Source organism: Drosophila serrata, unplaced genomic scaffold (genome assembly GCF_035046125.1).
Source record: "Drosophila serrata isolate PLE 108 unplaced genomic scaffold, ASM3504612v1 contig_276, whole genome shotgun sequence".
Classification (NCBI taxonomy): Eukaryota; Metazoa; Arthropoda; class Insecta; order Diptera; family Drosophilidae; genus Drosophila; species Drosophila serrata.
The window spans coordinates 9119837-9132315 of NW_028257174.1; the positions used below are offsets into that span (position 1 = coordinate 9119837).

The window sequence follows — 12479 nt, forward strand, 5'->3', positions numbered from 1 at the left end:
CGTGGGTAGTACACCTGATATTTCCTGGCCTAACGAAGATCCAGCCAGAAATGTTGGATGGTTCGTTTTCCAATCTCCAATTACGCGCGAGAGGCGCCAGTTCTTGTCGCCGTGGGTGATTCAATTCCCATTCCTTTCTCCATATCTCCCACTCAGTCTCATGTTTGGTTTGGTTTCTCAGGTTCTTAAGTTTTTTTTTCAGCCAGTTGCCAAGTTTGTTTCGATAAGATTACGGTCAAAATGAAAACACTAAAAACAAAACATAGAAATAAAATACATTCGCAATCCGCAAACCCAAACACTTGACCAACACATTAATGCAAATAGCAACTATTACCCACAAAAAAGGGGTTTTTTTTTGCCTAAAAAAATATTACAGAATTTAATTTATAGTTTTTGTTTCCGCTTTAATAAACCTTTCACTTACTATAAGCAGTTTTGGGGGCGTGCACAGTGGGTCAGTTGGGTTCATTACACTTAATTTCAGCTCAATTTGCTCTCTGTGCCTTCTCATTGTTTTTTTTTTTTTTGTATATGATTAATCTGCAATCTGTTTTGGAGGAGTCTGCGTTTAATTATAGAACCTTGCTATATTATACCTGAAAAAAAAAACTTGGAGAACAACAAACCAACCAACATCTGTGTTTAACTATCCAAGTCCGATTCTTACTGAGATCTCTCTCTTCTGGTGAAAAATAAATTAAAGTCTGACTTTTTGTCAGCCAATTGAGAGGGCAAAGTATATTGGCTTTGGCGATAGATAAAAGCTATAGGTTTAGGTAATATAAACCTCATTATATTTAAACCTGTTCCCGAATACAGACTTGAGAATTTCTAGACATCTCAATGCAACAATTTTTGTGTTTATGTTCATATATCAAAGGGTTTTAAAAACATTTCTTTTAGTTTTAAATATACTTAGCCTCTTGTTTTCTTAACTAAACCTTCTTTTTTTTAATTATTCATAATTAATATCCATTTCTGATTTAATTTTCAAAGATCTTTTTGTATCTCATGACTCGTTATCATTTATCTGACAATATCTGACCGTGTTGCTGTATCTTTAATCGGTAAACCGTATCCGTATCTATATCTGGGGAATGAAACAGCACTTTATCCACTTGGAAACAATAGCAAACGGTATCCCCATCTCCCTCTGGGTCCGATCTTATCTCTGTAGCTATCCCAGGTAAGGCCCATTTTCCGCCTCCTCCTCAGGTAGGCGCGTTCCACAAGCCCAACAATAAATATGTATATATTTGTTGTTTGCTCGATTCCCGCCCAAGGTTAGTTAGGCCAAAAAGGGTGCGTTTTCTTTTCTTTTACTTTATTTTGGCATCATAAAAGCCAAGAGGCGAGAACAGATTTTCTCACCTTCCTAAAATTATGTATAAAGTTATATAGATATATATATTTATATGTATATATGCTTTTAGGGGGCGCAACGGACGTCACCGAGGGATCCTCGTAATTGGAGATCAAAGTTTGTTTGTTTGTTTTCGTTTTGCCTGGTGTGCTATCAAAGGCGCTTTTTGTTTGCTCGTCGAGTCTCTTATCTCGTAAATTAGCTCGTAATTGTTTAACGGTTTTACCGGAATTAGGGAACGGAACACACATGCATTTAGTGAGAGATTTCATTAGAATTAAATTGGAGATACATTTTGGGTAGGAAAAAAAGGTGTTAAAATCAACTGAGCAAACACAATTACGATGGGGGAGTGAGTGGGTATTATAATTATACATATATCACCTTACATTGGTCTTTATCTTTATTATTTATTTATTTTACCTGCAAGCATATTTCTTTTGATTTAACTTTACATTCTGTAGAAATTTGATCAGTATCTATATGTGTAGATTCCAATGGTATTAAAGTATGTTTTAATGTTTCTCTTAATATATTATTAATAATTATAAAGCATTGTTGAAAATCCCCTTATTATCAGAATGTAACTGTCTATTTGGTGGCCTATCCCAAGAGAAATTTTGGTTGGATCTTAAAGGGAGATTAAAAAGGAAATTTCTAATGAGATTTAGAAAAAAATTAGAAAAGAAATTTTAAAGAATATATAGAATACGATTAAAAAGGACATTTAGAAGGAAAAAGATTTCCAGAGATATTTAGTACAAGATACAAAGGGAAATTTAGTTTAAAATGAGTTCTAGATGGCGTTTTGCACAGAAACTTATAAGAAATGTGTAAGAAGATTAAAAGGAAGTTAGGAATGAAACGTATAAAGAAATTTAAAAGGAAATTTAGGAAGGGATATTGGAGAAAATTTAGAAGAAGATCTAAAAAGAAGTTGGGAAGAAATTTTTCCAAAAATTTAGAAAGAAATTTAATTCAAATTGAAATTGAAAATAAAGTTACAGAAATATTTAGAACGAAATTTCAGGGGAACTTTATAATTGGATTAAGCAAAAGATTTGCTATACCATTGCACTATAATTAAATGTTTTTGCAAGCAGCAGAATAAATACAAAATAAACATATACGATTAAGAATGGGAATGAGGGACTGGACTAATAAAGGAAATAATAATAAAAATAATGCTGGGTGGGAAATGAGAAGGAGGAGAGGAGTCATTGGAGCTTTGCTAATGGGTTGGGTGGTGTTGGGTTCGTTTGGTTTTGGTTGGGTTTGTCTGGCTTCCTTATCAGCGGACTCCGGCCCATTGTTGTGCTCCAGCCCATGATAATACACATATGTACAGGCCAGTCGCCAGATGATGTATATACAAACATATATAAATACAGAGTCTCTCGCATATGGACAAGTAAGTCCATGTCCACGTCGGGCAAAAAAAATAAAGCTGGAATCTGCGATGACAGCTGGAACTGACGCTGATGGCTGGCCTGCAACTGCAACTGCAACTGTAACTGCTTTTGCTGTTGCTGTTGCAGTTGCGCGCCTCTGAATTGAAATTGAAATGAAAATGGAAATGCAAATGAAAATTGAGCATCAATTGGGATCAACAATGGGAATGCAACTGCTGCAGCAACAATAGACTACAGTGTGAAACAGATTCTATGCTTTGCTCTCAACTACATGTACATATATGTACGGACTTTACGGGGTCTCTCGTCCCCGGAGGAGGGAAGTTCAATGCCCTGAGTAGTCGGTTTGCCTCAGCTTTATCAGCACAATTTTCCTGGCATATAACTTAAGTTTGCAAACGAGACCAGATTTCTCCGTTCTCCGTTCTCGGTTCCATCTCTCTATCAATCTTTTGTATTTCAATGAGCCAAGTATTACTACTATATAATTAAAATACTATTTAATGGAAAATTAAATGATTTTGATATGCAATTGGTTTAAATTAATATTATATATATTTAGTAAATTGGATTTTAATCATCATTTGATTTCTTTTAATTTTAGGAATGAGAATGACCATGTCCACGAATTCCACAATGAGTGCGCGAATACATCGAAAGGGTTTTCGCATACCATCGAAAAGACAGCCGGGTAAGGGATTGCCCGGCAAACTGCATACAATAACCAGGGTAAGTTTAAATAAATAAATATATATTTAAAAAAATATAAGGTACAAAAAGGATAAAGTTCTCAAATTATGTCTTTAATTTTAATCTGCCCTAGTTTAAAACCTAGGTTTAAGACTTGACTAAGCATCTGAGAGAGATAGATAGTAGGTTTCAGTTTTATTGTTATCATAACTTCCAAGATGATCAATAAACAAACCTATGCATTAGCTTATCTGGTATATATAAAAGCATTTCCTATCAAAGAAGGATAAATTTAAAGTCTCACAAAGATTCTTTTCTTTTCAACTCTATAATAAGTCTCAATAATGATCCTCCTAGACTTTTGATACTAGTTCCTATTTATTATTTAAATTATTACAGGCGGGTCCCGGCAAAATGGTACCCGGCAAGCGAATACCACAGCGACCACATCCGCCGCCCTGCGACAACTCCAATGACAGTGGCCTCGGCTTCGATCAACACACAGAGCTGAGATCCTCGACAGGTTCGACGGGCGGTGATTCCGGCCAGCGATCATCCGGACTTTTGGTCAATAGTGCATTAACCAACACGGTTGCAGCAGCGGCCGCGGCAGCAGCAGCAGCAGTGGCCAGCAACACGTTGCAACAGCATCAGCAACACCATCAACAGCAGCAGCAACAACAGCAGCAACATTCACCACAGCAGCATTTAATACGCGCGATACCTGTATCAAGGTGAGTCCCATCTCTTCAACTAAACTAATCCACATCGAACAAGTCAAGTCCACTTTTTCGGTGTTTTTTTTTTTTTGGAAATCTTTAGACGAGTTCATGCGCAGCCGCAACTCGAGATAAGTGCGCCAGTTCATGATAAGTGCCAGTTCATGATTTCATTTCGTTTTGCGTTTGTTTTAATTCATGGTTTCGAATAGTTGATGAACATTGTACGATTGCCTATCCTCATCTCTCCGAATATTCACACGCACGCAAAAGCACAACACAACTAATGCACAGATATATATTAATATATATATATATAGAAAAATAATGTGAAACTATTTAAAAGCTTCAATATTCATTTTCCGCTTTGTTTGTAATACTTTGGAAAGACTACGAATTTTTTATAACAACTTATTATTAGTTTTAGGCTTGTCTGTTGTCCGTTAAGGGGAGCTTATGCTTAAAGCTGTCATGATTTTAGTAAACTAGTAAATACCAAGGGATTTAAAAGATACTTAGGTATTTATTAAATTAAAAATAATACAAAAAATATTGTCCGTTTTTAACGGACACAGCCTCCTAATTCCTATAGTATCATATATTATGTATAATTACACATTCTGGAAACCGTAGTAAACATTTCTTTATGAATAGATTTCAAGAATCGTTATATATACAACTAGAATAGAGCGTGTTCTATGTGAGTAATGGCCATATCATATTTGTTTATACGTTTCCCAAGCTGAACTTGGCCATTAATCGGAACGCATTTGCTCTGGTCAATAGACGTCTCAAATGGCAATAAAGAAAAGGGGGAAAAGTAAATAAAGAGGGAAAAGAATTGGAAAAAAGGACGGAACATTCTCGGATATCACTAAGAATCATTGATAACTCCAAATCCAAAATACCCCACAGAGGCACAAATCCCTCAGTACAGTCCGGCTTTAGGCTTTGATCAGAACAAACGTGCGCGTGCTTGACTTGCTTTTTGTTATTAAAAAATGTGGAATTGTGAAAATGATAGAAAGTGAGATTCAAAAAAAGATATCTTAATAGAGTTAAGCAATCACAATAGAATAGTTTGGTCAAGTGAAAGATAGTGAAATGGTTTAAATTAAATTCTTTATTTATAAATGTTTGGAAAAAGAGAGATATGTATGTGCATGCGTGGAAGTTCTTTACTTGAAGTTGTTTTATTTTATTTGATATCAAAATTTTAAGAAAAGTGAAATCAAATGATAAAGTATGAAAAGTAATTCTTTACAATTTTTTTTGGGAATAAATTCTTAAATTGATGGCCATTCTCTTTAACTCTCTTATATTAATCATATCCATCAATCACCAAGCCTGAGCATCAGTCACATAAAAATACTTTTGCTCAATCATGTGACACTTTGGGGGTTATTATTTTATCTTATTTTATTTTATTACATTTGTTTTTGTAGACAGGTTTTTCTTTTGTAGGTCATGGTGAATGTGTTTTCTTATTTCAAATAGATTTGATACGGATTAAGATTTTAATTTCAATTGAAACATGTTCATGTTGTTGTTTTTGTTTTAGCAATATTAATGCCTTTGTTGTCGGTGTTGTTGTTGTCCCAGGTATATATTACATATGTCCTAGTCGTAGCTATTGTAATTGCATGATCAGAGCTCTACTATCTGTGTAAATATCGGTGCATTATCTTATCGGACCCCATCAGCTTTAAACCTACCCTCCTTGCAAATTGTGCATTCTCCTCTGACTAGGAGGATGAGGAGGCAGGTGCTTGCCTTTTGGGGTTGCCCCCTTATCACAAATCAAAAAATAATAATAATAAATGCAACAAGTAGAAAAAATAACAACAAGGAGAGCAAAGAGTTTGGTGTGATTTTTATTGGGTTTATTTAGGGCTTTCGGTAATTGCTTGTTGGTTTTAGCAACTGCATTTGCACTTTAACATTATTAATCGTTTATCTACTGATAAATTAGTGATTTGCTGTTTAATAATAATAATTCTAATCAAAGTGCTTGAAAAGGAGGTTAATAAGGAAATTATTTTACTGACAAGTGGATAAAGCCCTAAAACAGTATTTAAGATTAGGTAGGACAGAGTGCTATCATCTGTTGGTTCGTTCATCTTTGCCTATTATTTGCACATTTTTTTGGCGGCTGATTTAATTTGCATTCATTTTGGGCCAGTCTCTCTACATGAAAACACACATGCTATATATATATAGTATATATATATTTTTCCCCCACTCACTGGGCAATGACTTTTGGCTTGTTTTCTTTTCTTTTTCGCTGCGATTACTTATACGCACCGTTGACGCCATGAGTTTGCTTTACTCTGCTCCACTGATTAGCAATCGGCGGGGGCTGCATTCGCATTGGTTCCGATTTTCTGATTTTACGATTTGGATTAGGATCGAATGAATAGCCGCTGGATGATCACTTACGTATACGGATTATGTGGCATTACTCTATATAACTAGACCTTTGCTAACTTTATCAGTTGTATTAGCTAATAAGGGGAACTAGATTCAGTAAGTTAGACTTTGTTTTATTTTGATCTCTTATGTTTATAAAGGAATATTTAACTAATTTAAATCATTTAATACAAATGTGGTTAGTTGGGACTTTATTAATTGGGCGAAGCAATTTTTATACTTCTTTAGGGTATTCTAATTTTTGTCAGAAACATTTTACGATGTGAAGGAATCATTTCCGACCCTATAAATCATATATATTCTTGATCAGCATCAAAAGCCGAATTGATTAAGCCATCTTCGACAGAAAAAAAATTTTATAAAATTTTTTCAAAATTTTATAAGAGGTTACAGTTAAAAAAATTGAAAAAAAAATTAATTTTTTAAAATTTTAAATTGAGTGCGCAGGTTTGATAACCTCTTAAAAACGAACATAGGAAAGCTTTCCGATTTGAAATTAATGCATTTTTAGCTTAGTTATGAGATTTTTAAACATTGAATTTTCGAAAAAATTGTCATATAAAAATATCGACAATATTGATTCAAATAATGCGAATATTTTAAACGTAGCTATGATCGATTTCCTTTAATTCGATTTGCAAACTGCAAGGGTATATTATATTCGGTTTCCTTAAGTTCGACTCCTTTATTGTTTTCCCCAAGATTCAACCGTCTGTTCTACCATGATATTCTCTTGTCGAATTAAATATAAAAGACAGACACAGATCTCGATTGAGTTCACAGGCCGTTAGTTTCGTTCAGATCCAATCAGTTATATGCAGTTTAGTCCCAGTTCCCTTGAGTTCTGTTTGGAATTGACTTCGCTGACTGCATTTAAAATGCAATTGGACATTGATTGTTGATACTCTGTTGATTTCTATTTGTTTTGCAATTTTCTTAGGAATGCTGCAGGGCTTATTTACTTCTCTATATACTATATATTTTATAAAATTATATTTTTATCAAGGAATAACCAAAATTATACATATCTATTTTAATAAATAATCGAGTTTTAAAGCAATCGATTATTATTAGACTAAAGACATTGTGCTTGCAAAATTTTAAATATTACAATCTAAATACTTAAAAAGTATTACAAAAAAGTAATAAATTTATAGTAAATAATATTATTACGATTTGAGCATCGATAGGCAGGCGATAACTGTTTAATCGATAGGATTCGATTTAAATACGATTACAAATCGATTAAAATAATACTTAACGCTGTCTGCGTGTGCTGCTGTACATGAATAAATGTCTGTATATATATATATATGTGTGTATATGTTAACGTATAGATCGCGTCACGCCCGGAATATGATGAGCCAATATCTGGAGGATCTCGATCTGGTTTCGGCCTCCTCCTCAGAGGACTCCTCAGCCACCACCTCGCCACCGGTCAGTATCAGTTTGGACGAGGACACGGGCTTTGTCAACGACAACAACTCGACGGCAGCAACGGCATCATCCGTGGGCAGTAAATCCACCTCCAACACAGGCACCACCACCACTAGTTCCAACTCCACTACGGATCCCTTTGGCGGTGTCTTTCAGGCCACCGAAGCGGCAGTGGCAGCGGCTGTAAATGCCTTTACCCAGCAGCATCACCCAGTGCAACAGCATCATCAGGTGCAACATACACAGCAGCAGCAACAACAGCAGCAGCAGCAACAGTTCCATTATTCCGGATTGTTGCATCATCATCACCAACAGCAGCAGCAACAGCAACAGCAGCAGCATCACCAGCAACAACAGCATCAGCAACAACATCATCATCACCATCATCGCCATGGGAAGCACATCACCAAACGCAAGAAGCTCGAATGCAACCAGGTGGAACTGGACAACGATGATGCCTGCAGCGAGGATGAGTTTATACGCAAAATAGCCAATTCGGTGGCAGCAACCACTGTTGAGTCCTCAGTTCCAGTTCCAGTTCCAGCTGCAGCTCCCGTTCCAGCTCCAACCTTGCCAGAAGTGGCCACCATTGCATCCGCTCCAGCCACGGGCAAGCAACTGCCTCGGAGCACCAACAATGAGACAAAGTAAGCAGGATGGCTTTCAGTGAAACGAACCAACAAAAAAAAAAACATCTAAAAAACGATCATTTCTCTAAAACAAAATTAAAAAAAATTATTTAATCAAATCTATTCTAAAAAAGATATGCATCTCTAGTTTAATTTGTTGGAAATCCAAAAAAGTACACTTCTTGGCATAAAAGCTACAAAAATGAAAAGAAAAATACAAAAGAAATTAAGTAAATTTGAAAGGATAGGGATAGGGACAAATTGTAAAACAAAAACAAATTTATACTGAATTTTCTGCTTTCAAAATTTCATTTTTAGACACCTTTTCTTAAGGCATTAAAATCTTTAGTGATTTGTGGAGCAACCTAGAAAAATCATTCAAAATATGGCTGAGTCAAGATAATTTATTAAAAATTTTATAAAGAGTATTCAAGACAATTTCGGATTAATTAAAAAAAAGGGATATAAAGATATATAATCAAATAAGAAAAGAAACAATTTTTTGAAAGTTTTTAGGATTCAAAACCTTTTCCTCGACATACTTTTATTTACTTTGAGGCTTTTGTTCTCTAATTCTTTATTGTTCTTTTTTGTAAATTATTTGTTTAATGTGTGTGTTTTGTTGTTTGTGTCATTCTATCCTGTTTTTTTGTGTTCAAAAAATTCTAGAAACAATTATAAACAGTTTTTGTTTAAACCAAATCGATTGAAAGAAAGCAAGATAGAAAAAAACCAAATGCAAGTGCCATGCAAACCATGAAAAATATCTATAAAATTCTTTTGGCTTTTATATATATTTAAATATATATATTTGTGTACATATGTTGTTCCATGTGTGTGCGGCGTGTAATTAACAACAGCAAAACATTCATTCCATTCCATTTCACATTCACAAAACATTTATTTGGCCTCATCTGTATCTGGTATCTATAGCTTTGTAGCTTTTGTATCTTTGTATCTCTGAAGCAATGAATTTTATCTTTGAATCGCAGCTAAAAAACACCATAAATTAGACCATAAATCATTTAACCAACAAAAAATACTATAGTATATATACAACCCAAAACATCAATTGATCGCTACCATTGGCCAAAGTTCAAGTACAAGTACAAGGCATTCCTCATTCAAATTTTTTTTTGTTTTAACGATCCTTAGACAAATAAACCAAACTTGGAGCCGAAAAAGTTCCATTCTCGATCAGAATCTGACCCCATATTTCTTTTCTCCCTTCCCCTCTCTCTCTTCCTGTCTCTTCTGCTGCCGCCTTTTCCTTCGCCAACAAATTCTACAGATTCATTTCGGCAAGAACTGTCACCAGAGTGGCCAATAAGCGGCAACCCATCACACCCTTGAATAGCATCGCCAGCTCCAATGATGGCCAGGTGCAGCTGGAGATTGTCTCACAGCCGGAGCAACAGCATCGGGCGAGATATCAAACGGAGGGTAGCCGCGGTGCTGTCAAGGATCGCAGTGGGAATGGTTTCCCCATTGTCCGGCTAACAGGATACGACAAGAATGCTGTCCTTCAGGTCTTCATAGGCACTGACATAGGTCGTGTGGCGCCGCATATGTTCTATCAGGCTTGCAAGGTTGCTGGCAAGAATTCGACGCAGTGCAATGAGAAGAAAGTGGATGGCACCATGGTCATCGAGATTGATTTCAAGCCGGAAACGGAAATGACCATTACCTGTGATTGCGTTGGCATACTAAAGGTAAGTCTGCAAAGAGATATAAATACATGTAACAGTATAATTAATATATAATTACCTCCTGCAGGAACGCAATGTCGATGTGGAGCATCGTTTCCCAGAGCATCTGGCCCAGAAGAACAAAAAGAAATCCACACGCTGCCGTATGGTATTCCGCACTCAATTAACCCGCGACGATGGCACCACCGAGACCCTTCAGGTCTGCTCGAATCCCATCATTTGCAGTGAGTTATTCATTTATTTTAATAATATTTCAAAATACAAACTAATATCTAATTATTTCTTTGTTTTAGCTCAACCCCCTGGTGTGCCAGAGATTTGCAAAAAATCACTTAACTCATGTCCTGTGGATGGTGGCCTGGAGTTGTTCATTATTGGCAAGAACTTTTTAAAGGACACACATGTGGTGTTCCAGGAAACCTATGATAGTGTTAATGGCGATGATCCAGCCACCGAGATTGCAGTGCGTCAGCAGTTAATTGGAGGAACTGCTGCCCTCTGGGAGCAAAGCGTCCTGCCAGATAAGGAATATCTTCATCAGGTTCGTTTTGTTATGATAACCGAATGGGATAGAGCTTGTAAATAGCAGAAGAGTCAAGGAAGGATTACTCTCTGTATAAGAAAATACTACAAGAGCTTAAAGAGATCACTTAACTAAGATCAATCAACTTTTTATTGTTATTTGCAAGATCTGTCTCTTATGTAATTAAAATCTTAACATCTTACTTATATCTTTACTCCTTTGCAGACCCATTTAATATGCACTGTACCGCCATATCTGCATCCGAACCTTATGAAGCCCGTCCAGGTTCAGGTCTCGATTGTTTCCAGTGGCAAGAAGAGCGAACCTCACACGTTCACCTATACGCCCAAGGGACAGTATACGACGCTGGCGGCTGCCAGTACGTTAAGTAACACAATCCACGCCCAAGGTATCTATTTGTTGACTAAGTGTTGTCCGTAACCCAGAACCAAACCGTAATCGAAACCGAACCCGAAACCAATCAACCGATTAAACTCCCAGTTGGGGAGATATATCGGAGATCGCGTATCTACCCCGATTAGCTCCCATGTATAGATTTATATATATTGAAAGAACCAATGATAGTAATCTTTATAGGTGAGGTAGTCTAGTCAGTTTTGTTTTAGGCAGTTCTTAGTTGTATTTAATGAAATTTATAGTGGCTAACCGAATACTTAAGTTGCCATATTTTTTATTTATTATTTTTTCAATGCCAACATTGATGTGGTGTTAATTTTATTATTTTTTTTTTTTTGTTCGTGTAGGTACAACAAAAAACATTCCCTTTAGAAAATATATAACTAAATGAGATCGTTTCATGCGTTATTCTTTGGCTCTTTCTAACCTTCCTTTCCCTCTTTATTTCTATCTTTATATATTTTAACTTCTTACCTCGCTCTCTCTGCTGTCTTTGGTTAGCTTTTTTATATGTATTAGAATATTTATATATATTTAACAATTAGCAAGTCTGTCTTTTCTTTTGAACAAAGAAAGGTGAATGAAATTGTTTTGCTAAAATGTTTTTACACCCCGAAAAGAAACAAAATTAAAAAAAAAGAGATGAGTTCTTAATTTAATATCTATGATTAAGTAAAGATGTAAAGCTAAAGTTGTAAAATTAAGCTTAAATCATTATTTGATTCTCCATTTCAATTGCCTGTTAAAATAACCAAAGATCGAGTTCATTTCATTATTAAGCTCATTTGGATTTTCATTACTAAATGAATGAACTTTCATATATATACACTATATATTTTGCCTGCCTTCCTCCCCCTTCATACTTTCTACTTACTTACTTTCTCTCTACCTTTCTCTGTACGAATAACGCATGAAACCAGAATCGATATCTATAAAAATATAATAATAAAGCATTAAATATTTTTAAGTAGGAAAACGCGGTAAACAAAGCGATCACTCAAAAAAATATATAACTTTAAAAAAATAACTTAATTTATAAGCACAAAAAGCAAAAAACAAATAAGGAAATGATAAAACATAAAAAGCCTTAAATTAATATTAAAATAACTATTAAATAACTGACATATAAGGCGAATCTTTGGAGATA

General features: G+C 35.2%; 1 protein-coding gene across 6 annotated transcripts in view; it reads left to right on the forward strand.

Annotated features, from left to right (window-relative positions):
* Positions 1 to 12479, forward strand: part of NFAT (nuclear factor of activated T cells 3) — a 49119-nt gene that overhangs the window by 27855 nt on the left and 8785 nt on the right. For 3 of the 6 annotated variants that reach the window (XM_086836224.1, XM_086836223.1, XM_086836228.1), the window contains 7 exons: positions 3383 to 3507; positions 3868 to 4202; positions 7955 to 8701; positions 9975 to 10395; positions 10460 to 10616; positions 10686 to 10933; positions 11141 to 11324. In XM_086836224.1, coding sequence (XP_086692350.1) covers positions 3383 to 3507; positions 3868 to 4202; positions 7955 to 8701; positions 9975 to 10395; positions 10460 to 10616; positions 10686 to 10933; positions 11141 to 11324 — 2217 coding nt within the window. The remainder of the gene's footprint in view (positions 1 to 3382; positions 3508 to 3867; positions 4203 to 7954; positions 8702 to 9974; positions 10396 to 10459; positions 10617 to 10685; positions 10934 to 11140; positions 11325 to 12479) is intronic. The other 3 variants (XM_086836227.1, XM_086836225.1, XM_086836226.1) reach the window with 1 other exon arrangement.